This window comes from Clinocottus analis, unplaced genomic scaffold (genome assembly GCF_023055335.1).
Source record: "Clinocottus analis isolate CAN_PGR_092001 unplaced genomic scaffold, fCliAna1.0.p SCAF_48, whole genome shotgun sequence".
Lineage (NCBI taxonomy): Eukaryota > Metazoa > Chordata > Actinopteri > Perciformes > Cottidae > Clinocottus > Clinocottus analis.
Genome location: NW_027176205.1, coordinates 656,582 through 684,346, shown reverse-complemented (window position 1 = coordinate 684,346; position 27,765 = coordinate 656,582). Strand labels below are relative to the sequence as shown.

The window sequence follows — 27,765 nt, the reverse complement described above, 5'->3', positions numbered from 1 at the left end:
GTCTTCTCCTTCTGCTGTGGGCCGGTGAGTGATGGACTGCTGCTGGCTTTAACCCTTCATGTGCCTTCAGATGGACTGTACTAGTCTGTAGTACTTGTGTTGCGTAGGACTTCAGCCACAGCTCACATGTGTGTTCATACCTTTCTAGACTTGTTCTCTACAACAACCGCTGTTCTGACTGAGAGTCACCTGGTGGAGGACTTTGTGTTTCAGGTGTCGCGGTGGGCTCGGTGGTGGATCTGCAGAAGAGGATCATCGGAGGTGCAAAGTGTTCTAAAGATGAACGTCAGTACCATGTGATGTTGATAAGTCGCAGTAGTACCCATGAGTCAGCTGTTTGTGGAGGATCTCTGGTCAGTAACCAGTGGGTTCTGACTGCAGCTCACTGCTGGAAGGGTGACTCATGGTGAGAAAGAGACTTTTCTTTAAAACTAGTCTCCACATGTTTCTCCTTCAATGTGAAAGCAGCAGTGATGTGATTGATAAGCGTGACATTCCCATAGTGAAGACATCATTGATGAGGTTCATGTTCAGTAACTAACATTTCAACACGATGCATCTCCAGTAACTCACTGACGTTTCTGTCTTTCACTCATTTGTAGGACTATGACAGCACATGTGGGTCGATCCACTGAAGCAAAAGCAGAGAAAATCTCAGATCATGTGATTTATAAGGACATTAACGGGGAACATGACATCATGCTGGTGAAGCTAGCTTGCAAGACGAAGGTTCCACCTGTTGGTCTTCCTGACTGTAAAGCTCATCTCAAGATGTGAGTTCTGATCTTTTGCTCCTTTCACTTAAAACACTTCTTTATTTTCACCCAAACAAAGATCTTTTTGATAATTTAAGCTAAATGAGTTGATTGACATGTTTTTATGGACTTTTGTTGGAAAACGCATGAAGAACGAGTAACTTTGTGTAAGATACAATATGAACTGTTGTATGAGGATACACTGGCCTTGCAGGTGTGCTGGCTCCAGATCAGCTGACAGCAGAATCCACCTGCAATAGCTGAGTTTCAGCCACTAGAGGGCAGTCACCATGTGTATTTGTAACACAATTAATTAAAATACTTTAAAGTAAAATGTCAAGATTAGGATCTGAACCCATCATCAACACTGAATACATACACACATCAGTGTTCAGCTGAATAAAAGCAGTTTGGGGGTTTATTTACTCTTTACATGTGAAATTTATTAATATTCTTTTCTTGTCTTTCAGAGGTTCTGAAGTTCAGCTTGCAGGTCATGCTTCCACAGATGTTGGTCCTAATAATGCAAGAGGTGAGCTGAATCTTGTTTATTTTATTCCAACAATTGTCCATGTTTATACTTTTGCTCATACGTGTGTTTCCACTGCTGACTCACATTTACATGAACCTCTGACCTGAGGGTCACTGGATGTTGTGGTCACCATGAATGTGTGTGAGAGACTGAACGTCTCCGTGATGAAGCTAGAACATGCTGGCATCAGGTGGAAGTAGACGACCTGATGAATCCACTGGGACCAACCAGGATGCATGTTTATTAAAGAATGTATTGCTGTGAATAGTTTAGTGTATTTGTTGGTGGAAGGATATCCTGTGGACAAGTTGAGGAGATAATGATGGAAGTTGTTGCTTTTGTAATAAATTAAGACTTTTGTTGTATTCTTATGTAGGACATGTTGAACCACTCCAATGTGCGAAGACCGACCTCGTGGACTGTGATGTGCTCAGACAGTGCACGGAGAACAACTACCCAGAGTCCTGGAGGTCTCAGAAATATCAACACTGGTTGTGTTACAAAAGAGAAGGAGTGGATGCCGCTCCAGTGAGTTGACTGTTAACTTTATACATTTTCTACAAGTCATGACAAGTTTACCAATTCATAATAAATGAGTATTTCAATGAATGAAACTAAAGTTATGACACCAAAAACATGTACTTCTCTCTCACAGGGGGACTCTGGTGGAGGACTGGTGTTCAATAACAGGATTCATGGGGTCATTTCATTCACTGGTGATGTTGCAGACTATGCCTGTGGGGAAGCTTTTGCATCCATGGACGTCTGTCAATATGAGCAGTGGATCGTAAAGACCACACACACCGGTTTCTTTAAGGGCTTGTGGTCTTCTGCGAAATGTACTGTAAAATTATTTAAAAAAGTAAAAGAGTTATTTTAAATTTGTAATTGATACAAGCATTCAGAAAATAGTTGAGTTAATCTAAATTTGCACTTCATACGTTTACTATTGATTAAATGTTAGTAAAGCCCTTTAAGACCATCAATAACTTGGTGTCAACCTGGTAAGGTAAAAAAAAAAAAAATTGAAAATATATTAAAAAAACATCTGTAAATTTTAACTTGTTTATTCAACAATTAATTATTTTAGTCTTTTTATTGAATTACAACAAAGCACCAAATATAATAATCTGCTATTCGTTTAACAATATTGATAACAATGAAAATAAACATAACAATGATAATAAACATGACTTCTTGATCAATGTTGTCAGTTTAAATAAAATGAAGATGACTCACAATTTCAGTTTGTTGTTGTTTTTGTTTTCAGTGTCAGAAAAAATAACATGAACAGTTTCATGTGACATTTAAAGCTCCACTAATCAATATCTCTAAACCTATAATGTGATGTATGTTTGGCCACATGGGGGCAGCATGTTCTTATAAAACATTGATTATAACTGCTTTACTTACTACCTTATTATTTGTTAGTAAAGGACAGAAGAAGGGAGCTCTGGTGTTCCCTGTACCCTTTATTCAAGGAGTCATTTGAACCCTAAATGAGTTTTAATACTTGTGTTAATTTATATAGATTGTTTTAGAATGTTATTTTGAATAAAATGTATATTTCCTAAAATGAAAATGTATATCATATTATGATCATAACTACAAACATGTAGCATAATTTGATCAAGATTTCCTAAAAAGGCCTTTTTCCAGATGCATGGTTCAAGACCTAAACAACAACCTGTAAAAGCCCTTTTTGTAAAGATAATGACCTAAAGAATCGGAATCGCCAAGAAAAATCACAAGAAAACAAAGCATTGGGATGTTACGAAGGACTCTCAGTAAAAAAAGTTATGATCTTTATCCCTAAACATGCTCGGTGTGTTGCATGCTGGGTATCTAACTGTGCATACATTTTCGATTAAGATGTGGGATGCGTTCTAAGAAACGTCCCCGACCACGGAATCTGGCGCAGTCATGAATTTTTTCTGGGCCGATAGAACTCTTCCCACAATGCTTTGCTGTATTTCAGCAATTTAAATGAAGTTAATCAACGTTGTGGTTCTAGAGATCCTGTAGGAAACATCACTCGACTTCTTTGTCTCTTTTCTTATCTGATAGGGGTGCAAAAGGTTTCTCCTCCCTCAGCTGTGTCTCTGCTGCAGCTTCACCTGCTGATAAACTACAAAAACTAACTTCCTGTTGTTTTTACAACAGCTGCACGCACCTTTGACCTCATGGAGGATGTGTGGCTGTAATGACCACTGCAGCCTGTAGGGGGCGCACACAGGATGTTGAACTGATCCTACCAGACTACGGCTTGTTTGTACAGGGATTCACATTCATTTACAACCAAGAAAACACACATCACAGTGTATGTGTGTGTAGATACTTACCTACCTATCCAACAGGGGACTTTAACATTGTTACACATTGACCATCTGGGGACCGCGTAGCAAACAGGGGACACTAAGGAAGCCCCCTGTTGGTCAGGCTTTAAAAACCTTTAAAACACATCTGGTGAATCTGTACCTTTAATAAAGGCCTGTGAAGAGGCTCAACGTGTGAGAGTGTAGTAGTAGTAGTAGTAGTAGTAGTAGTAGTAGTAGTAGTAGTAGTAGTAGAAGTAGTATAGTAGTTCTAGTGGTAGTAGTAGTAGTGGCAATAGTTGTAGTAGTAGAAGTATAGTAGTTCTAGTGGTAGTATTAGTAGTAGTTCGATTAGTAGTAGTAGTAGTATAGTAGTAGTAGTAGTAGTAGTAGTAGTAGTAGTAGTAGTAGAAGTAGTATAGTAGTTCTAGTGGTAGTAGTAGTAGTAGTGGCAATAGTTGTAGTAGTAGAAGTATAGTAGTTCTAGTGGTAGTATTAGTAGTAGTTCAATTAGTATTAGTAGTAGTAGTAGTAGTAGTCTTAGCATCTTGAGCATCACTAGATTATATATTAAAGAAACACAGAACAGACTTCTCTGTAACACGGATTACAGTTACATCATGGACTTTGGTGACCTGTTTATGTATTTTATTTAGTTTATGTACTGTAAGGCCTAAGAGACTATAAACTAACACATGTAACTGTCATCAGGGTCTGAAGGCTTAAGAGACCACTAGCACAGGTACAAGGGGTGTTTCAGGTGTGTGTGTCTGTGTGTCTTGGAAAACAGTGTTGCATGATTACCATTTCTTTGTCTTTTAATATATTTTTTAAGTTTAGCCGTAGGTTATCTTGAGGCCCCAGCTTCCTTTCTTGCTTCTCCTTTTTTCACACTTTGATCCTATCAGCCTTGTTTCTGCTTTCCCTCTCCGTCCCCACGCACTAACAGAGAATAGATGAACATTTCAACATCACGTTACTATCACAGTTCTTTGAAGAAACACAAGAGTCACTAAGAGAACTAATCTGGTTCAAACATCTTCACGTATTGCAGCAGTACATTGTGTAACATCTTGCAGCAGTACATTGTGTAACATCTTGCAGCAGTACATTGTGAATATGCAGATAACAATCTGCATATTCACAATGTACAGCTGCAAGACGTTGGGGTGCCAATCAGAAGCTTGTTACCCACAAAACCCTCCAGTTTGTAATCGAGCATCAAAACTGTGATCAGTTCTGGGCCGCACACATCCCCGCTGTTGATCTCATCTGTCAAGTCGCCAAGATGTGCACCTAGGGGTGCCCTCTTTTTTTAAAGGCATTGACACATTTCTCCTGATCCGCTGGTGTTTTTTATATGGCCAGAATACCCGGATACTTCCTGCTTACACTTGAGAAAAATCTTGACCTAACCCCTAAACAATGTGTTTGTCTTGTTGGGGAAATTCTAGTCTTCATCAAAGCACATGACCTGGTGCTCCTTTTCAACAGCCTTCTGAAGTTCAAATGAGACTCACACCACTGATAGCTGTCTAACTCTGTGAGTACAGATAGTAGTCTGGTTCAAAGCCACGGCACATGTACGGCACAAAGGAAACATCCGAAAGGCAAAACAGGATGGAACAAGCCTTTTGGCGGTGGCAGGGTGCAGTTTACAATGCCAACATAATGATCAACAGAATCAAAATCTGTGGGTGTCCGACACAAAAACAGGACTGTTTTGTGGCCTGAACTCTGGGGTAAAAGTTTGTGATGTCGTAGCACCTATTTCCTTCATCAACATCCACATCAGTGTGACCTTATGTTACAATGTCATAGCATTGGTACCACCAAAGAGAGCCTCTCTGGGGTTTAATCACTCACGCTTTATGTACGAGGCCATATAAGTCAGCAGTGCTGGTTAGCTTTAATGAGGTAATCAACATTACGTTTTCACACACATTCGGCATCTGCATATGAGAGTTTACATTTGCTATAAAAACATCAACAACCCTGTGGTATTTCACAGATATCAGGGAAACTGACAGGTGTATTTGAACTCGGCTGGAACCTCATCAAGAGAGGCTCCACGTGTGTGTGTGTGTGTGTGTGTGTGTGTGTGTGTGTGTGTGTGTGTGTGTGTGTGTGTTGGGGATAAGAGTCAGGTGTCACTGCCCAGGTCAAAGACTTTTAAAGACTATTTATTGACTTCATAAAACTAAACCCTGCATGGATTCTGTTCAGTGTGAACATGTATTTGTAATATTTTTGTTTTGCTCATTGAAATCCTATGGAGCCTAAAGTTGAGGAAACACAAACACTTCGGGGCAGTTTAGTAAAACAGATGATGGGTTAAGTTGAGTGTCATAATGTAAACACATCTATTCTCCTGCTTTAAGTCATCACAAAAGAGCAGCGTTAAGAACAAGGTATGGGAGTGAGCTGTTGCAATCCCTGCTCCAGCCAGTAGGGGCAGTGCTGAGCATGGACTCAAACACTCATACACATTCAAGTCCCCACTGGGGTAAAATGTAAAAAGATTCACCAGATGTGTTTTAAAGGTTTTTAAAGCCTGACCAACAGGGGACTGTTGGACTCTCATGACTGCGCCGGCTTCCGTGGTCGGGGACGTTTCTTAGAACGCATCTTAATCAAAAATGTATGCACAGTTAGATACCCAGCATGCAACACACCGAGCATGTTTAGGGATAAAGGTTATAACTTTTTTGACTGAGACTCCTTCGTAACATCCCAATGCTTTGTTTTCTTGTGATTTTTCTTGGCGATTACGATTCTTTAGGTCATTATCTTTACAAAAAGGGCTTTTACAGGTTGTTGTTTAGGTCTTGAACCATGCATCTGAAAAAAGGCCTTTTTGGGAAATCTTGATCAAATTATGTTTCATGTTTGTAGTTATGATCAAAATATGATATACATTTTCATTTTAGGAAATATACATTTTATTCAAAATAACATTCTAAAACAATCTATATAAATTAACGCAAGTATTAAAACTCATTTAGGGTTCAAATGACTCCTTGAAGAAAGGGTACAGGGAACACCAGAGCTCCCTTCTTCTGTCCTTTACTAACAAATAATAAGGTAGTAAGTAAAGCAGTTATAATCAATGTTATTATGAGAACATGCTGCCCCCATGTGGCCAAACATACATCACATAATAGGTTTAGAGATATTGATTAGTGGAGCTTTAAATGTCACATGAAACTGTTCATGTTATTTTTTCTGACACTGAAAACAAAAACAACAACAAACTGAAATTATGAGTCATCTTCATTTTATTTAAACCGACAACATTGATCAAGAAGTCATGTTTATTATCATTGTTATGTTTATTATCATTGTTATCAATATTGTTAAAAGAATAGCAGATTATTATATTTGTTGCTTTGTTGTAATTCAATAAAAAGACTAAAATAATTAATTGTTGAATAAATAAGTTAAAATCTACAGATGTGTTTTTATATATTTTGAATATTATTTTTTTTTACTTTACCAGGTTGACACCAAGTTATTGATAGTCTTAGTGGGCTTTACTAACATTTAATCAATAGTAAACGTATGAAGTGCAAATTTAGATTAACTCAACTATTTTCTTATTGCTAATTACCGAAAGCACATTTCACAGAAGACCACAAGCCCTTAAAGAAACCGGTGTGTGTGGTCTTTACGATCCACTGCTCATATTGACAGACGTCCATGGATGCAAAAGCTTCCCCACAGGCATAGTCTGCAACATCACCAGTGAATGAAATGACCCCATGAATCCTGTTATTGAACACCAGTCCTCCACCAGAGTCCCCCTGTGAGAGAGAAGTACATGTTTTTGGTGTCATAACTTTAGTTTCATTCATTGAAATACTCATTTATTATGAATTGGTAAACTTGTTTTGACTTGTAGAAAATGTATAAAGTTAACAGTCAACTCACTGGAGCGGCATCCACTCCTTCTCTTTTGTAACACAACCAGTGTTGATATTTCTGAGACCTCCAGGACTCTGGGTAGTTGTTCTCCGTGCACTGTCTGAGCACATCACAGTCCACGAGGTCGGTCTTCGCACATTGGAGTGGTTGAACATGTCCTACATAAGAATACAACAAAAGTCTTAATTTATTACAAAAGCAACAACTTCCATCATTATCTCCTCAACTTGTCCACAGGATATCCTTCCACCAACAAATACACTAAACTATTCACAGCAATACATTCTTTAATAAACATGCATCCTGGTTGGTCCCAGTGGATTCATCAGGTCGTCTACTTCCACCTGATGCCAGCATGTTCTAGCTTCATCACGGAGACGTTCAGTCTCTCACACACATTCATGGTGACCACAACATCCAGTGACCCTCAGGTCAGAGGTTCATGTAAATGTGAGTCAGCAGTGGAAACACACGTATGAGCAAAAGTATAAACATGGACAATTGTTGGAATAAAATAAACAAGATTCAGCTCACCTCTTGCATTATTAGGACCAACATCTGTGGATGCATGACCTGCAATCTGAACTTCAGAACCTCTGAAAGACAAGAAAAGAATATTAATAAATTTCACATGTAAAGAGTAAATAAACCCCTAAACTGCTTTTATTCAGCTGAACACTGATGTGTGTATGTATTCAGTGTTGATGATGGGTTCAGATCCTAATCTTGACATTTTACTTTAAAGTATTTTAATTAATTGTGTTACAAATACACATGGTGACTGCCCTCTACTGGCTGAAACTCAGCTATTGCAGGTGGATTGTGCCGTCAGCTGATCTGGAGCCAGCACACCTGCAAGGCCAGTGTATCCTCATACAACAGTTCATTTTGTATCTTACACAAAGTTACTCGTTCTTCATGCGTTTTCCAACAAAGTCCATAAAAACATGTCAATCAACTCATTTAGCTTAAATTATCAAAAAGATCTTTGTTTGGGTGAAAATAAAGAAGTGTTTTAAGTGAAAGGAGCAAAAGATCAGAACTCACATCTTGAGATGAGCTTTACAGTCAGGAAGACCAACAGGTGGAACCTTCGTCTTGCAAGCTAGCTTCACCAGCATGATGTCATGTTCCCCGTTAATGTCCTTATAAATCACATGATCTGAGATTTTCTCTGCTTTTGCTTCAGTGGATCGACCCACATGTGCTGTCATAGTCCTACAAATGAGTGAAAGACAGAAACGTCAGTGAGTTACTGGAGATGCATCGTGTTGAAATGTTAGTTACTGAACATGAACCTCATCAATGATGTCTTCACTATGGGAATGTCACGCTTATCAATCACATCACTGCTGCTTTCACATTGAAGGAGAAACATGTGGAGACTAGTTTTAAAGAAACGTCACTTTCTCACCATGAGTCACCCTTCCAGCAGTGAGCTGCAGTCAGAACCCACTGGTTACTGACCAGAGATCCGCCACAAAGGGATGACATGATGCCTTTGCGACTTATCAAAATCACATGGTACTGACGTTCACTATCAAGACACTTTGCACCTCCGATGATCCTCTTCTGCAGATCCACCACCGAGCCCACCGCGACACCTGAAACACAAAGTCCTCCACCAGGTGACTCTCAGTCAGAACAGCGGTTGTTGTAGAGAACAAGTCTAGAAAGGTATGAACACACATGTGAGCTGTGGCTGAAGTCCTACGCAACACAAGTACTACAGACTAGTACAGTCCATCTGAAGGCACATGAAGGGTTAAAGCCAGCAGCAGTCCATCACTCACCGGCCCACAGCAGAAGGAGAAGACCCGTCATGGCAGCCATCTCTTCCAGTGACTGCCCTCCTGGTGGAACCGCTGCCTTTTTAAATGTGTTCCTCTGTCCTGTTGGCCGTCCAGCCACCAATCAGCTCATGAAGGTTCACCACACAACCCCGTTGGCTGCTGAGGTCCACGCTGATGCAAACGTTGGGTCACGTGTCCAGCAGCAAGGACACAGTGTGTGTGTGTGTGTGTGTGTGTGTGTGTGTTACTTCACCTCAACAAGACTCCATGGACCGTAGGTTATCTTGAGGCCCCAGCTTCCTTTCTTGCTTCTCCTTTTTTCACACTTTGATCCTATCAGCCTTGTTTCTGCTTTCCCTCTCCGTCCCCACGCACTAACAGAGAATAGATGAACATTTCAACATCACGTTACTATCACAGTTCTTTGAAGAAACACAAGAGTCACTATGAGAACTAATCTGGTTCAAACATCTTCACGTATTGCAGCAGTACATTGTGTAACATCTTGCAGCAGTACATTGTGTAACATCTTGCAGCAGTACATTGTGAATATGCAGATAACAATCTGCATATTCACAATGTACAGCTGCAAGACGTTGGGGTGCCAATCAGAAGCTTGCTACCCACAAAACCCTCCAGTTTGTAATCGAGCATCAAAACTGTGATCAGTTCTGGGCCGCACACATCCCCGCTGTTGATCTCATCTGTCAAGTCGCCAAGATGTGCACCTAGGGGTGCCCTCTTTTTTTAAAGGCATTGACACATTTCTCCTGATCCGCTGGTGTTTTTATATGGCCAGAATACCCGGATACTTCCTGCTTACACTTGAGAAAAATCTTGACCTAACCCCTAAACAATGTGTTTGTCTTGTTGGGGAAATTCTAGTCTTCATCAAAGCACATGACCTGGTGCTCCTTTTCAACAGCCTTCTGAAGTTTAAATGAGACTCACACCACTGATAGCTGTCTAATTCTGTGAGTACAGATAGTAGTCTGGTTCAAAGCCACGGCACATGTACGGCACAAAGGAAACATCCGAAAGGCAAAACAGGATGGAACAAGCCTTTTGGCGGTGGCAGGGTGCAGTTTACAATGCCAACATAATGATCAACAGAATCAAAATCTGTGGGTGTCCGACACAAAAACATGACTGTTTTGTGGCCTGAACTCTGGGGTAAAGGCTTGTGATGTCATAGCACCTATTTCCTTCATCAACATCCACATCAGTGTGACCTTATGGTACAATTTCATAGCATTGGTACCACCAAAGAGAGCCTCTCTGGGGTTTAATCACTCACGCTTTATGTACGAGGCCATACTAGTCAGTACAGCAGTGCTGGTTAGCTTTAATGAGGCCCACTCACACTTCCACATCACAAGCTGCAGGCCATGCTGTGTTTGTCTATTTTGTCAAAAGCGACATGTATTGTCTATCACAAGTGAGTTTGGTAACACGATGCACATTGCTCTGCACAAGACATTTGACACACCCATGGAACAAGAACTCAGCAACTTCATAATGGCCACGTTACCCTGATTCGTTAAGACGCTTATAAGCGCTAAGAGCATCTTAAGAGCGCTGTGAAAGAAGGACGTGTTTCCCAGAGTCGTTCTTAGCTTAAGACACTCTTTCACTAAGAAGGAAGCGTAAGATCAGTCTGACCCACTCTTAACAGCCTTCTTAGCGACCAACGTTCACTGCCGTCGCGTCAGGGAAAGTTATATCTGACATTCAAAGCAATACTAAAACCATGCACAATGATGAATGTGCGCCCACAGCTGCAGAACACTGACGCAAGAAAAGTAATAGCATAAAAAGAAAAATAATGATATAAAAATAAAGAATTGCCCATGTGTTCCTGTAGCTACATGAATAAAATGAATCAACATTACTATCACTCATTATGTTTTCACACACATTCGGCATCTGCATATGAGAGTTTACATTTGCTATAAAAACATCAACAACCCTGTGGTATTTCACAGATATCAGGGAAACTGACAGGTGTATTTGAACTCGGCTGGATCCTCATCAAGAGAGGCTGTGTGTGTGTGTGTGTGTGTGTGTGTGTGTGCGTGTGTGTGTGTGTGTGTGTGTGTGTGTGTGTGTGTGTGTGTGTGTGTGTGTGTTGGGGAGAAGAGAGTCCGGTGTCATTAGATTCTCCTGCTTTAAGTCATCACAATAGAGGAGTGTTAACAACAATGTATGGGAGTGAGCTGTTGCAATCCCTGCTTCAGCCAGTAGGGGCAGTGCTGAGCATGGACTCAAACACTCATACACATTCAAGTCCCCACTGGGGTAAAATGTAAAAAGATTCACCAGATGTGTTTTAAAGGTTTTTAAAGCCTGACCAACAGGGGGCTTCCTTAGTGTCCCCTGTTTGCTACGCGGTCCCCAGATGGTCAATGTGTAACAATGTTAAAGTCCCCTGTTGGATAGGTAGGTAAGTATCTACACACACATACACTGTGATGTGTGTTTTCTTGGTTGTAAATGAATTTGAATCCCTGTACAAACAAGCCGTAGTCTGGTAGGATCAGTTCAACATCCTGTGTGCGCCCCCTACAGGCTGCAGTGGTCATTACAGCCACACATCCTCCATGAGGTCAAAGGTGCGTGCAGCTGTTGTAAAAACAACAGGAAGTTAGTTTTTGTAGTTTATCAGCAGGTGAAGCTGCAGCAGAGACACAGCTCAGGGAGGAGAAACCTTTTGCACCCCTATCAGATAAGAAAAGAGACAAAGAAGTCAAGTGATGTTTCCTACAGGATCTCTGGAACCACAACGTTGATTAACTTCATTTAAATTGCTGAAATACAGCAAAGCATTGTGGGAAGAGTTCTATCGGCCCAGAAAAAATTCATGACTGCGCCAGATTCCGTGGTCGGGGATGTTTCTTAGAACGCATCCCACATCTTAATTGAAAATGTATGCACAGTTAGATACCCAGCATGCAACACACCGAGCATGTTTAGGGATAAAGATCATAACTTTTTTTACTGAGAGTCCTTCGTAACATCCCAATGCTTTGTTTTCTTGTGATTTTTCTTGGCGATTCCGATTCTTTAGGTCATTATCTTTACAAAAAGGGCTTTTACAGGTTGTTGTTTAGGTCTTGAACCATGCATCTGGAAAAAGGCCTTTTTAGGAAATCTTGATCAAATTATGCTACATGTTTGTAGTTATGATCAAAATATGATATACATTTTCATTTTAGGAAATATACATTTTATTCAAAATAACATTCTAAAACAATCTATATAAATTAACACAAGTATTAAAATTCATTTAGGGTTCAAACGACTCCTTGAATAAAGGGTACAGGGAACACCAGAGCTCCCTTCTTCTGTCCTTTACTAACAAATAATAAGGTAGTGAGTAAAGCAGTTATAATCAATGTTTTATAAGAACATGCTGCCCCCATGTGGCCAAACATACATCACATTATAGGTTTAGAGATATTGATTAGTGGAGCTTTAAATGTCTCAGAAACTGTTCATGTTATTTTTTCTGATACTGAAAACAACAACAAACTGAATTTGTGAGTTGTGAGTCATCTTCATTTTATTTAAACTGACAACATTGATCAAGAAGTCATGTTTATTATCATTGTTATGTTTATTATCATTGTTATCAATATTGTTAAACGAATAGCAGATTATAATATTTGGTGCTTTGTTGTAATTCATTAAAATGACTAAAAGAATTAGTTAAAATCTACAGATGTGTTTTTATAAATTTTGAATATTATATTTTTTTACTTTACCAGGTTGACACCAAGTTATTGATGGTCTTAAAGGGCTTTACTAACATTTAATCAATAGTAAACAGATCAATTGCAAATTTAGATTAACTCAACTATTTTCTGAATACTTGTATCAATTACAAATTTAAAATAACTCATTTATTTTCCGAATGATTTTACAGCACATTTCGCAGAAGACCACAAGCCCTTAAAGAAACCGGTGTGTGTGGTCTTTACGATCCACTGCTCATATTGACAGACGTCCATGGATGCAAAAGCTTCCCCACAGGCATAGTCTGCAACATCACCAGTGAATGAAATGACCCCATGAATCCTGTTATTGAACACCAGTCCTCCACCAGAGTCCCCCTGTGAGAGAGAAGTACATGTTTTTGGTGTCATGACTTTCATATCATTGATTGAAATACTCATTTATTATGAATTGGTAAACTTGTCATGACTTGTAGAAAATGTATAAAGTTAACAGTCAACTCACTGGAGCGGCATCCACTCCTTCTCTTTTGTAACACAACCAGTGTTGATATTTCTGAGACCTCCAGGACTCTGGGTAGTTGTTCTCCGTGCACTGTCTGAGCACATCACAGTCCACGAGGTCGGTCTTCGCACATTGGAGTGGTTCAACATGTCCTACATGAGAATACAACAAAAGTCTTAATTTATTACAAAAGCAACAACTTCCATCATTATCTCCTCAACTTGTCCACAGGATATCCTTCCACCAACAAATACACTAAACTATTCACAGCAATACATTCTTTAATAAACATGCATCCTGGTTGGTCCCAGTGGATTCATCAGGTCGTCTACTTCCACCTGATGCCAGCATGTTCTAGCTTCATCACGGAGACGTTCAGTCTCTCACACACATTCATGGTGACCACAACATCCAGTGACCCTCAGGTCAGAGGTTCATGTAAATGTGAGTCAGCAGTGGAAACACACGTATGAGCAAAAGTATAAACATGGACAATTGTTGGAATAAAATAAACAAGATTCAGCTCACCTCTTGCATTATTAGGACCAACATCTGTGGAAGCATGACCTGCAAGCTGAACTTCAGAACCTCTGAAAGACAAGAAAAGAATATTAATAAATTTCACATGTAAAGAGTAAATAAACCCCCAAACTGCTTTTATTCAGCTGAACACTGATGTGTGTATGTATTCAGTGTTGATGATGGGTTCAGATCCTAATCTTGACATTTTACTTTAAAGTATTTTAATTAATTGTGTTACAAATACACATGGTGACTGCCCTCTAGTGGCTGAAACTCAGCTATTGCAGGTGGATTCTGCTGTCAGCTGATCTGGAGCCAGCACACCTGCAAGGCCAGTGTATCCTCATACAACAGTTCATATTGTATCTTACACAAAGTTACTCGTTCTTCATGCGTTTTCCAACAAAAGTCCATAAAAACATGTCAATCAACTCATTTAGCTTAAATTATCAAAAAGATCTTTGTTTGGGTGAAAATAAAGAACTGTTTTAAGAGAAAGGAGCAAAAGATCAGAACTCACATCTTGAGATGAGCTTTACAGTCAGGAAGACCAACAGGTGGAACCTTCGTCTTGCAAGCTAGCTTCACCAGCATGATGTCATGTTCCCCGTTGATGTCCTTATAAATCACATGATCTGTGATTTTCTCTGCTTTTGCTTCAGTGGATCGACCCACATGTGCTTTCATAGTCCTACAAATGAGTGAAAGACAGAAACGTCAGTGAGTTACTGGAGATGCATCGTGTTGAAATGTTAGTTACTGAACATGAACCTCATCAATGATGTCTTCACTATGGGAATGTCACGCTTATCAATCACATCACTGCTGCTTTCACATTGAAGGAGAAACAAGTGGAGACTAGTTTTACAGTAAAGTCCCTTTCTCACCATCCTGGTTCATCCTTCCAGCAGTGAGCTGCAGTCAGAACCCACTGGTCACTGACCAGAGATCCGCCACAAAGGGATGACATGATGCCTTTGCGACTTATCAAAATCACATGGTACTGACGTTCACTATCAAGACACTTTGCACCTCCGATGATCCTCTTCTGCAGATCCACCACCGAGCCCACCGCGACACCTGAAACACAAAGTCCTCCACCAGGTGACTCTCAGTCAGAACAGCGGTTGTTGTAGAGAACAAGTCTAGAAAGGTATGAACACACATGTGAGCTGTGGCTGAAGTCCTACGCAACACAAGTACTACAGACTAGTACAGTCCATCTGAAGGCACATGAAGGGTTAAAGCCAGCAGCAGTCCATCACTCACCGGCCCACAGCAGAAGGAGAAGACCCGTCATGGCAGCCATCTCTTCCAGTGACTGCCCTCCTGGTGGAACCGCTGCCTTTTTAAATGTGTTCCTCTGTCCTGTTGGCCGTCCAGCCACCAATCAGCTCATGAAGGTTCACCACACAACCCCATTGGCTGCTGAGGTCCACGCTGATGCAAACGTTGGGTCACGTGTCCAGCAGCAAGGACACAGTGTGAAGGAGGTGAAGAGAGCAGAGGACATGCTGGTGTGTCTTCCTCCATCACGTCTCAGAGGAAACACAACCTTGACTCACGATGCAGCTTCAATAAATAATAAAGGTTTGAACTGAAGGACCCAACTCAAATACCAGGAACTGGTTCTGAAGCGTGTGCGTTTGTACTCATCAGTAATAATGATATTAACATATGAACAGTCTGACTCACTGTATTCAGACCTCAGTTGTGATCAGACTTCATCAACTTCTTTAATCATAAGATTCAAATCTATGTTTTTAAAAGCAGCCCCAGTGCTTCGTTTCACTTCCATGTATGGAGTTTGGTCAGCACTTTAAAAACGATCCCTTGGGGCTCTAAAGTCAACCAGAATTTTGGCCATTTTGAATTTTGTGTGAATTTCAGCTTCATTTTTTGCCGGTTTCTCTGTGCACCACTTTAACGAACTCCTACTCTTGACCTCGAACGTCCCTTCCTGTCTAAGATGCTGGAGAAAGCCGACGTGGGACTTTCTGTACAACAATACAACAAAGCTTTTGAGTCCCACCCCCAGGATGGTGAGAGCCCTTTGAGGCTTCAGCAGGGCTGTGGAAGTAGTGACATGAACCCCAAAAGACTTCTGATCCGCGTGTTAATTTCTATCTTTTTTTCTTTAAGGATTTATTTTTGAAAAGTTTTTTTTTTAATAAAAACATTTTGATCATTGCTATGAACATTCAGCATGAGCCAAGCTACATTTTCCCAACCCCTCTGCTCCATAGTTCAAAGTCTAAACGGAGCCGTCTTTGTAAAGATAAGTGACCTAAAGATCTGGAATCTGCAGGAAGAACCACAATAAAACAAAGCCTTGCCTGTTAACAAGGATTTTATTCATCCGGTTCAATCCTGCTCGGATTGGGGCATGCAGGGTACTACAATTTGCATAAATTTCTCCTAAAGACGTATGAAATCCCCACTTGAAATTTTCAGATACTAATTTACAAGAAACACTCGTATCATACTTTATTAGATTCATACAGGCTCAGAGAGTTACAGAGAGGTTTATTTTATTAAAATCTGACTTTATAAAGTGTACTTATTAACAAAAAGATGAACATTTATGGCCGCGCAAAAAAGTGAGGACAAGGTTTTTGAGGTAACAGGGTTTATGTAATAACATAATCTTACTGGTACATGTTTTCTTTCCTTTTGGGTAGAAGTCTTTACTTTATTCCAGCAATTTAAATGAAGTTAGTCAACGTTGTGGTTCTGTAAATCCTGTCGGAAACGTCACTTGACTTTTTATCATTCCTTGTCTCATAACGGGCGCTGCAGGGCTTCAGGTGTGTATGTCGACTCCTCTGCGCTACGTTATGGTTCATATCTCAGCTGGAGGTTCATGTGCTCGCAGTATTTTCATATTTAAAACTTCGCTGGAGATTAAACGCAAGTTTTATGAGTTCATGGCAGTTAGTAAAATGTTCCGTTTCTTATCGACACGAAGGAACAAAGGACTTTGTGTCGCTGCGTTTAACACCGAGCGCGTGGCCGAGTCCATTCAAACGTCAGGAGGTCATCACGTCGCTCCTCACGAGCCTCTGTGACATCACGCGTTCCTGCTGGATGCAGCTGCAGGAACACGCGTGATGTCATACAGTCATAATAATAATCCACAGTTAGCTTTATCACCAAAACCTATTCATTCATTTGATCTTATGTTCACCTACAGATGAAAGAGACAAGACAGGGAGAGATAAGAGGGAAGGACAGAAGGAAAGGAGGTACGAGATAAGAAATAAATTGTGCCGTAATTAACCAAACCAGTCAACTCACCTATCGGTGGTGTGTGTGATGGTTTACTGGTGTGTTTGATGGTTTACTGGTGTGTTTGATGGGTTTACTGGTGTGTGTGATGGTTTCTGTAGCCGATGAGACAGAGATGTTGTTTCCGAGGGGGAGCGAGTAGAGGATGAAGAGGAGGAAGAGGAGAGGGAGTGGGCCGAGTACTGGACCTTGGGGGACACCTTGAGGGACTGCAGCCGCCAGACTTTAATTTATTGATGATAAAAAAAACTGTGAATCTTATGTTTACCAGCAACATGTATTTATAATGAATTCAGCGTAACAAAACAAGCTGGAGGAGCCTTGAGACTCTGCGGGGACACCAGAGGCCTCAGCATCCGCCTGGTGGAGGTGTCCTGCAACACAACATCAACACACAATAGTGTCGTATTCATCAGGAGAGACACGGTAGCGTTGTTAGTCAGAAGGTGCACGTGGGGGGAAAGAAAGACGCCGTGCTGTTTGAAGGTTGAAATGTTTACAACTTCACATGATATTTATATGACTGTGATGGTTGTGTGCATCAGATATGGTTTGCTGTGTGTGTGTGTAGAATAAGTCGGAGGGATGAAATAATGAAAGCGTTCACGATAGCGCCGTGAAATAAAAGAATAAAGGAGGAGAGAGTCCACGAGAACTCCTTTGAATGAATGCAAACGATGCAATAAATGCAAATTGACTAAATGTTATCTACAAACCAGGCAACGTCTCCGGGGAAGGTTTTTTATTCCCTTCGAGCCGGCGGGCAAAAGAGGTGATGACCTCTGGGAAGACGGATCGTCCGCCCGCTGCGGTGGGAGTTGGTGGGATTAGATTTTATTGGCAGGCGTTCAGTCACTGTGTTGGTTTTCCATCTTCCTGTAATCACGTATGATTAGAAGAGAAAAGGTGGCGCTCGTCTTCTTCCAGATGTTACAGATGTTTTGCAGAACAAAGTAGCACTGATGCACTCAACACTGATGTGTTGCTCTACAAACCTTTTCAATGTCTCATGCCCGATCCTCCAGCAGTCATGTCCTGCAGTGCTTGTTATTCCTTCTGAGGCGTCTCATCTTTCAGTTCCAGTCGGTGGAGAGCTCTCCTCTCCCTGTAGTTACAGATATATACATTCAACACTCACACTTTCGCAAAAAAGACTCAGCAAAAAGTAGAAGTAAGTCATGAATGAGAAAGTCAGAGCCTGTTGAGCCTGTTTAGAACATCTTATCTCACCTTATTGAAGGCTGGTGTAACAGTCAGCTGTGATAACTTACTGCTGCCATCTTTAATCTTTCTGGTTCAGACAATTCGGGAAAAGGGGAATGTTGGAAGAAAAACAATATTCACGCTTAATCATTTACTGATTCATTGTTATATTCAGACTTCTCATCTTACTGTCTGTTTAATCTCACACACAAACTCAGCATGTGGATCTTTGAGCAGTCTGATGTGCAGTTTGTCACCTCGTACTTCTGACTCTGCTCCGTCCTTGCAACGAATAAATGTTCCTGTTTTAATGATTTTACTCCGAGGAGAATTTTTCCTAACAGGGAACCAAGTGAGTGGTGATTTGTCCAATAGTCACGAGCAGGAAATGCTTTGGTGCTTATGCAATTTGTTGTTGTTGTTGTTGTTGTTGTTGTTGTTGTTGTTGTTCACAGACACATCAACAGCAACGTCTAGTTTTCTGGAAGATGCTGATGAGGGCCCAGCCAGCGCTACTGACGAGACAGGGCCGCAACTTCAGTCATGGTTGCACATTTATAAAATTACACCGCCGAAGTGCATGCTGGGTATAAAGCTCACAGAAACATCATGATCCTCCGTCGCACAGGAGACTGAGACGAAGTTTGACAGGACGACCCAGCATGCATTGCCTGTGTACGTTTATAAATGTGAAACCATGACTGAAGTTGTGACACCTGACACTTCAGTAGCTCCGCCCACTGAGCTGTGAAGTTAGACTCACGTCTGATATCAGGTTTAGTCGTATGAGCCTGATAACAAGTTTGTGCCTGAACTACACAATTCATATGACGCCCCCCACAGGAAGGACACGGGAAGGACACGGGAAGGACACGGGGCCTCCTGCTGGCTACATCTGGTACTTCCTGTTGTCACGAGGAACCATCTTTACAACCAACAAGTACAAAATATGAACATTTATTATTTTACACTCCATTGTTTAGAAATGTACAAAATAAAAGTATTTTTATGAATTTGATGAAATAAAAAGATTTTGTTGAATTTGACAAAATAAAAGTCATTTCATGAATTTGACCAAATAAAAGTATTTTGATGAATTTGACGAAATAAAAGTATTTTGATGAATTTGACGAAATAAAAAGATTTTGTTGAGTTTGACAAAATAAAAGTATTCATGTGAATTTTGCAAAATAAAAGTATTTTGATAAATTTGACAAAATAAAATAACTTTGATGAATTTGACAAAATAAAAGTATTTTGATGAATTTGAAAAAATAAAAGTATTTTGGTGAATTTGAAAAAATAAATGTATTTTGATGAATTAGACAAAATAAAAGTCTTCATGTGAAGTTTGCAAAATAAAATAATGTTGATAAATTTGACAAAATAAAAGTATTATGATGAATTTGACAAAATAAAAGTATTTTGATAAATTTGACAAAATAAAAGTATTTTTGTGAATTTGACCAAATAAAAGTATTCATGTGAATTAGACAAAATAAAAAATGTCTCCTCTGCTAGTGCACGTCTCTGCTGCTCGTGATTGGCTGGCCCTACCCAAAATAAAATCCACCAGCCGCCATTGACAGATACACAGAGTAACCAGGACTGGACCACCCACAATACAGAGAAGGAGACTTTTCCTCCTCCAGAGAAAACAGAGACACTGAGGAAGCAGGACCGAACCCAAACCCGGGAAACAGAGCTTCAGTGAATGTGGTTCTGAAGGTGTGGAGGTGGATCAGTGTGTCAGAGACTCTGTAGAAGGACAGAGAGCCAGCAGGACAGTCCAGATCCACTGCTACTCTCCCAGAGGAGGGGAAGGAGGAGGGGAAGAGTTGTGTTCTTCTGCCATTGTGATGGACAGAGTAACCTCTATCAGAGCAGTTCAGACTCCAGGACTGGTCGTTCTCTCCAAACAAACAGTCTTTACCGACTCCTTTCCTCTTGATCCCTGTGTAGCTCACTGCTATCTCAACGTCTTCACTCCACTCCACCTCCCAGTAACAGCGACCAGTCAGACCAGTTTCACACAGCAGCTGCTTCCAGTAGCTAAACCTGTCTGGATGATCAGGATACGTCTGCTTCTCATCCACATGTGTCACCTTCCTGTTGTTGTCAGACAGTTCCAGGTATCTGTTCACTGTGTTTGTGTCGATTGTGAGATCACAGGAGTCTGAGAGCAGGAGACAGGAAACAGCAGCAGTTTGTCATCGAACACAGCCGACGGCTTTATTTAAGATTCCATGAAGCAAAGTGAACACTCACATTTCCTCAGACCAGCTCTCAGCCTCTGAGGTCCAGCAGGTTGGACCCTGGAGGAAGAAGCAGAGTCAGAATGAAGCTTCATCATCAGTGATCTTCCTCAACCTTCATTCAGACAAACAGCTGCAATCATACAACATAGTTCATATCAAACAGTAAAAAAGGAAACAAATGAAATTTAATGTGGAAACCAAATGCTCTTCAAGTCCCTGTGAAACATCTTATCTTGGATTCAGCTTCACAAGGTGAAACACCTTCTGTCCCATAGAATCAGAACCAGCATTAGATTCAGTGGATCCATCCGGTTGGCCAGCATCACCTTGTCGTCTCTGCTGGAGCAGCAGGGTGAAGGCAGCTGCTTCTGTTCTGACATTCTATGGATGGTAGTTTTTAAATACGAATTGAAGACATTTAAAGAATCCATAGACTTGCTGAAGGTGATGAGAGCTCCTAAACAGAAACTAAATGGACTCTGAGCGGACATTATTCAGAAAACTTCCCTTTTTTTAAGGTAAAAAAAAAACGTTGCGAAGTTTGTCAAATGTTCTTCAAACACTTTGACACCATATTAGTCAAAAAGAACGCGTGTGGAAGACGTCAATGAAGGATCAGCAGCAGGTCCTGGTCTCAGAACATCAGCTACTGTACTGTTATCAGACTGAACCAGCAGACTCGTCTTACTTCAGAGTCTCCAGTCTCCAGCGTGGATCCTCCAGTCCAGCAGACAGCAGCTGCACTCCTGAGGCTCCTGGATGATTGTAGCTCAGGTCCAGCTCTCTCAGATGGGAGGGGTTGGATCTCAGAGCTGAAGCCAGAGAAGAAGAGCCTTCCTCTGAGACCATGCAGCCTGACAGCCTAGAGACACATTATGAACATTTATATTATATTTATTTCATCTCCTCTTTCAGCCACTTTGCACCTTGAAATGAACAGTGTGTGAGATTCAGTGACATCTAGTGGTGAGCTGCAGGTTGCAGTCAGCTAAATACCCATCAGCTCACTTTCCTAGTGTGTAGAGCAGTGGTTCTCAACTGGTGGGTCCGTTTTTAATGGGTCTGTGACCCACTAGTGCGTCGCGGACCCGTTTTTAATGGGTCGCGGGCCTTTGCTTTGCGACCCAGAATTTTTTAATTCTGTGATTTCAGTTTTAAGGGACTTGTATGCAGCGCACAGTCGTCTGTTTCGCTGGCTTGCCGCTCCATGTTTCAGGTTGTGTCAAACCAGGGGGATACTGGTGGACCGGCGGGGTTGGCCCATGTCCAACATCAGCCGGCACTCACTTCGACGTCGCCGGCCAAATTACATGCTGTGCTCCACAGAACAGATTAAATTGACTCAACAACATAAAGTTTGGAATACGCTGACTGACTTTTATACTCCTCGCAACCTGTGACGGAGCAGATTGTTTCACTTTTTATGAAGTATCATCTCTTTACTCGCTGATGTCTCATAACAGGAACCAGTGTCTCCGCCTCTCTGTCTTCCCTTCATCTGCTTTTATCTTTGTGTGTGTTTGCAGTTGGAGTTCAGCGCTGCAGCGCCATGAGAATTTACACCAAAACATTTAAAAGAACTAATAAAAACACCAGTAACGTGGGAGCTTATCAATACTCTGTTCTTTTGTGATTGTAGCCATCTTTCCTTCAGGTTGTGTACAAACCTGAAAGTCTCTAGAGCCAGTAGATGTCTGTAAATCACTAAAATATTCCTGAAGAAGCAACCAGCTTCACGAGGAACTCTATGAGACACTTCACAGAGTCGTAGAGACCGCTGAGGTTAAAAAGGAGCTCAGCCTCCACAAAACTCTTGAGAAACATGTCTGTCTCTTTCCACTTTCTGCAGCAGCTACACTATCTACACGTGTCTGTCTGCTGTGAGCAGCTGGATTAAAAACAGCTGCTGCTGATGAGAGCAGTGAGAGTGAATCAGTAGAGCTGTGCGTCTAACAACTACACAATGAGCTGGAGGTGATGGGTCTCTCTTGTGATAGACATTAACTTGTATATCAAGCAGCATTTAAATAGTTATCAGTGAAACAGAAGATGAATCCTGACCTGAGAATCTCCAGATGACAGTATTGACTGTTCAGTCCAGCAGACAGCAGCTTCACTCCTGAGTCCTGCAGGTTGTTGTCACTCAGGTCCAGCTCTCTCAGACTAGAGGACTGGGAGCTGAGGACTGAGGACAGAGCTTCACAGCTTCTCTCTGAGAGGTTACAGTCACTCAACCTGAAACATGTACAGCACATGTGTGAACACATTTATATCTAAGTTTGATATAATGTACAAATATATTTAGGTTGGCAGTGCTATCAGTAATACAACGTGGTAAACTGATAGAAGAGAAATGACAATACACCACATGAAAGTTCTGATTGACCATATATAAGTTTATTATTAAACCTGACCTGAGAATCTCCAGATGACAGTGAGGACTCTCCAGTCCAGCAGACAGCAGCTTCACTCCTGAGTCCTGCAGGTTGTTGTTACTCAGGTCCAGCTCTCTCAGACTAGAGGACTGGGAGCTGAGGACTGAGGACAGAGCTTCACAGCTTCTCTCTGAGAGGTTACAGACACTCAACCTGAAGGAGAGTTAGTGATGAAGACAACAAACATATTACTGTTTTTTCTTCAATGTAAAATCGATATTTCTAAGTTTATAAATTGAACAATCGAGGATTAGAGTCTCAGGTGCTGAGATGATTTTTCAGTGTTATTGTGTCTGTTACTGGAATCTAACAACAATTAATGGATCTCAATCCCAAATCAACTTTGGTCTTAAATGAACAACAAAGTGACATTTGTTTATTTCATTAATGTGTGGAGTTGTAATGAAACTGAAGGAACAATTTGGATGTTTTACAATTGTTCAACTAATCAACTAGTTTTCTAAATCTCTCAACAGAAGACTTTCATTAGTGGAGAACTACTCTACTGGTGTGATGAAGCGATTACCTGCAGGTATCTGGTACCTACAGAGCTTTGTTGGAGGCTTTGACCACTGGCAGCAGCCTCAGAAGAGCCTCCTCTGAAGCAGAGAACTTCTTCAGGTCAAACACCTCCAGATCTTCTCCTGATGACAGTAAGATGAAGACCAGAGCTGACCACTGAGCAGGAGACAGTTCATCAGTGGAGAGACGTCCTGACCTCAGGGACTGTTGGATCTCCTCCACTAGAGAACCATCATTCAGTTCATTCAGACAGTGGAACAGGTTGATGCTTTTCTCTGGAGACACATCCTCATTGATCTTCTCCTTGATGTACTGGACTGTTTGCTGATTGGTCTGTGAGCTACTTTTCATCTTCAGTAGGCCTTGTAGATGAGTCTGATTGGTCTCCAGTGAAAGACCCAGGAGGAATCGTAGGAACAGGTCCAGGTGTCCGTTTGGACTCTTCAAAGCCTTGTCAATAGCAAACCTGTGGACGTCTGTCGTAGATGTTCTGAAAAACATTCGCACATTGTCGACACAAGTTTGCCCCGGCTCCAACATCACATTCTTGTTTCTGTTAACGAGTTTCCTTCTTACGTAGAACGCTGCCAGAAACTCCTGAACACTCAGATGAACAAAGCTAAACATCTTGTCTTCATTCTTCTTCCCATGTTCCTTTATGAAGATCTCTGTGAACACTCCTGAGTACACCGAGGCTTCAGTGACATCAATGCCACTCTTTTTGAGATCTTTCTCGTAGAAGATCAGGTTGCCCTCTTCCAGCTGGTGAAAAGCCAGTTTGGCCAACGACTGAATGTACTGATTGAACTTCTTTTGGTCATACTTCTTCTCTTTGGTCTGATAGATCTGGAACACCAGGAATTCAGCATACATCTCAGTCAGGGTCTTAGGCAGCTCTCCTCCCTCTCTGGTCTTCAACACGTCCTCCAGAACTGTAGCAGTGATCCAGCAGAAGACTGGGATGTGACACATGATGTGGAGGCTTCGTGAGGTCTCGATGTGGGAGATGATCCTGCTGGCCTGCTTCGCATCTCTGAACTTCTTCTTGAAGTAGTCCTTCTTCTGAGGTTCAGTGAACCCTCTGACCTCTGTCACCATGTCAACACAGTCTGGATGGATCTGATTGGCTGCTGCAGGTCGTGTGGTTATCCAGAGGCGAGCGGAGGGAAGCAGGTTCCCTCTGATGAGGTTCGTCAGCAGCACATCCACTGAGGTGGACTCGGTCACACCAAAGGTAACAGCAGGGTTCTCTCTGGTAGAGCAGTCCAGATGAAGGCGGCTCTCATCCAGTCCATCCAAAACAAACAGAAGTTTGAAGACACTCTTGTCGTAGTTGGTGTTTCCTGATGACTGCAGAGTTGTGAAGATTTTATTAAGAGCGTCTCTCTCGATGTCTATGGTCTCCCTGATACATTCATGAATGAGATCTGCCAAACACAACTTTTCTCCCTTCCATAAATTCAGCTGGCGGAAGTTGAAAGGAAAGATGAGATGCACATCTTGATTGGTTTGTTTTTCAGCCCAGTCCCACATGAACTTGCGCACAAGAATCGTTTTTCCAATTCCTGCGATTCCATTGGTCAGGACTGTTCTGATGGCCCTGTATTCTCCAGACGGGGTTTGAACATGTCGCTGGGTTGAATTGGTTTCTCTTCATCTGCTGGCTTCACGCTCATGGCCTCAATCTGCCGGACCTCATGCTGAGTGTTGATGTGTATGTCGGCGGTTTCTGTGATGTACAGCTCTGTGTAGATAGCATCCAGACGTTGCTCCTTACTCTTCTCCGTCCACGCCTCTTGTACACACCTGAACTTATCCTGAAAGTATGATTGAAGCTTTTGTTGGTGAGATGAGATGGGAACTCCCAGAACCGTCACGTCTGCATGGAACACAAATATGAAAAGAAGCACATTATCAGGATGTTTGTCTACAGTTGCAGGAGCAGAACACAACGCTCTTTTGCTGAAGGCGTCAGGTGGTTTCAGGGAGGATCCTCACGCCAACAGCAGGAAGTGCAGGGACACAGAGGACACCTGAAACCAGGACTTCAAACTAAAACAGGAAACAAGAAAACATCCACATCATGACAGAAGGAATGTCTTCCAGATGAATGAAAACTCGTCTTTGCCTTTCGTCCGTTCTGTTTACGAGAGAAGACTTTCATTCAACTGAGGATGGACAAGATGACATCTGGTTGTTTTGCTGAGGGTTGGCTCACGTAAACTACGAGTTGTTTTATTTTCTAAAGTTCTTTTCATTCTTCTTTATTAAATACAGCTATGAACGTTTTGAGTACAGTTGTTTTCCATCGCGCTGCATTGATATGCTGTAGTACATTTCTCATTTTTATGACACGTCTAGATCTGGTCATAGCAGTTAGTATCCTGCTGCTTATCAGCTGTTCTGTTGTCTTTGTGATGATCTGTAAACACAAACATGCTGTTGAGCATGTGAGCAAGGTCACTGATTGTGATGTCTTTAAAAAACAACTGAAGACTAACCTGTTTATGCTGCCGTTTGTTTAAATATACCTGCGACCTGCTTGTATCTGTTCTTTACTTGTTTGAATGTGTTTTTTTACTGTGTTTTAAATCTGTCCACCACTTTGTGACGTCTTTGTCTGTGAAATGTGAATCTACCTTCGCTCTGACAGGTGGATGCTCTTCTGTTCTCTGACGTCTCTCCAGCATCAGCATCACCTGTGTGAGAGAAGTTACAGGATGTTTTATTCTATCAAGATGACTTAATACCTATTTTTTATCTTCAAGTTAACCAGTGATTGGTAGTTAGTTTATTTATGTATTCATGTATCATCTGGTCTGGCATCCATGATTAGTTGCTGCAACTCCACAAACTTTTCTATATTTCTAGATATAATTAGTGTTTCATTCCATTATTACATAGTTCTGAAATGACAAGTAAACGTTGTCATTGAAACTACAATATATCCTACTATAATTTATGTAATCTGTGTACCTTACTGTACTTTGTGTACCTGAAGTATTTCACCACCTCTTCCTTAACCTTTCTCTTGATATTATTCTAAACTTTAAGTAGTTTAGTTGTCTCAACCTAACCGAGTACTTTCCTGTGAAAACAGAAGTTTATTTTGAAAAGCCTTTTTGCAAGGTATCGTTGTATCATCACAATACTCGTATTAATATCTCAGTGTCTCAAACCAAGAAGTACATAAGAGAGGAGCAAATCACAACAACAGGAGCCTTTCCTCATAACTCAGAGGTCAGACCTCCGTTGTTTCCCTTCGGTGAAGGCAGAGAGCTTCTGTGAGGAGGCGCTGCTGCATGAACAGCATTGTGTTGCATGAGTGACACGTGACTGACCTCCTGGTCCTGAGATGGTGTCTGGTAGTCTCTGCACCAGGTCGTTCCTGCGTATCTTCTGTAAAACCTTCCTGGTCACCTCCAGAGCTCCATGAGGTTTGAAGGTATTCACCATCAGCTCCACAATGTCCTCATTGTCTTTTGCTTCCAGATCGGACACTTTGAGAGCTTGGTAAGGTTTCATGAAGCCGGGCTGGTTCAGGTGGTATTTGAATCTCTTAAATTGTTTTATTTTTTAACTCATCTAGACTCTCCAGAAGGTCCACTGACGTCATCGTGGCTCCCGGCTAAAACCTGGCTGTTGTCTCACCTGAAGGAAAAACTGAAACACAAGGAGCTGTGATTGGCCGGTCAAGAGCTGCTCTGTGGGATGGAGGTAATGCTGCAACACTGCTTGGACTTCTTTCAATCCATTCAAATCAAGAGAGATGTTTGAGTGAAAGCACCATTTGGAATGACAGTGGAGTGTCCTTGTTTCACTAAAGTAACGCGACTGTGACATTCGACTCTTGTCTAACTTCTATAAACGTACCTGACGGAGCAGAATACTCTGGCACAAAGAAGAGGAGGCTTGAAGCTGAACCAGAGCCACACTGACAGGTCAGACAAACACTGGACCTTCAAGTGTTCATGTTGTT

The 27,765-nt window shown here is 41.4% G+C and overlaps 4 protein-coding genes across 4 annotated transcripts in view; 1 reads left to right on the top strand and 3 right to left on the bottom strand.

Annotated features, from left to right (window-relative positions):
* LOC137802007 (serine protease 1-like) overlaps nucleotides 1-4,339 on the top strand; it is a 4,412-nt gene extending 73 nt beyond the window's left edge. The window contains exons 1-6 of the mRNA XM_068599503.1: nucleotides 1-24; nucleotides 214-289; nucleotides 1,226-1,287; nucleotides 1,664-1,815; nucleotides 1,943-2,126; nucleotides 4,314-4,339. The exon at nucleotides 1-24 is cut by the window's left edge and continues 73 nt beyond it. Of these exons, the coding sequence (XP_068455604.1) occupies nucleotides 1-24; nucleotides 214-289; nucleotides 1,226-1,287; nucleotides 1,664-1,815; nucleotides 1,943-2,126; nucleotides 4,314-4,339 (524 nt within the window). The remainder of the gene's footprint in view (nucleotides 25-213; nucleotides 290-1,225; nucleotides 1,288-1,663; nucleotides 1,816-1,942; nucleotides 2,127-4,313) is intronic.
* Nucleotides 4,340-6,994: 2,655 nt separating this feature from the next.
* On the bottom strand, nucleotides 6,995-9,416 carry LOC137802057 (serine protease 1-like). Its single transcript, XM_068599581.1, has 6 exons — nucleotides 9,320-9,416; nucleotides 8,941-9,130; nucleotides 8,574-8,744; nucleotides 8,061-8,122; nucleotides 7,533-7,684; nucleotides 6,995-7,405 (listed from the first exon to the last, which is right to left on the bottom strand). The coding sequence occupies exons 1-6, from the start codon at nucleotides 9,357-9,359 to the stop codon at nucleotides 7,205-7,207; spliced, it is 816 nt and encodes a 271-aa protein (XP_068455682.1). The 5' UTR covers nucleotides 9,360-9,416; the 3' UTR covers nucleotides 6,995-7,204.
* A 223-nt stretch (nucleotides 9,417-9,639) lies between these two features.
* LOC137802006 (serine protease 1-like) lies at nucleotides 9,640-15,446 on the bottom strand. The gene is made up of 7 exons (XM_068599502.1): nucleotides 15,350-15,446; nucleotides 14,968-15,160; nucleotides 14,601-14,771; nucleotides 14,087-14,148; nucleotides 13,559-13,710; nucleotides 13,243-13,431; nucleotides 9,640-9,693 (listed from the first exon to the last, which is right to left on the bottom strand). Exons 1-7 carry the CDS (start codon nucleotides 15,387-15,389, stop codon nucleotides 9,640-9,642), a joined length of 861 nt encoding a protein of 286 aa, XP_068455603.1. The 5' UTR covers nucleotides 15,390-15,446.
* Nucleotides 15,447-20,124: 4,678 nt separating this feature from the next.
* On the bottom strand, nucleotides 20,125-27,402 carry LOC137802004 (NACHT, LRR and PYD domains-containing protein 3-like). Its single transcript, XM_068599500.1, is given in 10 exon segments — nucleotides 20,125-20,747; nucleotides 20,840-20,886; nucleotides 21,518-21,691; nucleotides 22,891-23,064; nucleotides 23,244-23,417; nucleotides 23,812-25,405; nucleotides 25,408-25,665; nucleotides 26,426-26,485; nucleotides 27,119-27,356; nucleotides 27,358-27,402. Coding segments are annotated over 10 exon segments (3,387 nt in total).
* Nucleotides 27,403-27,765: the final 363 nt, after the last annotated feature.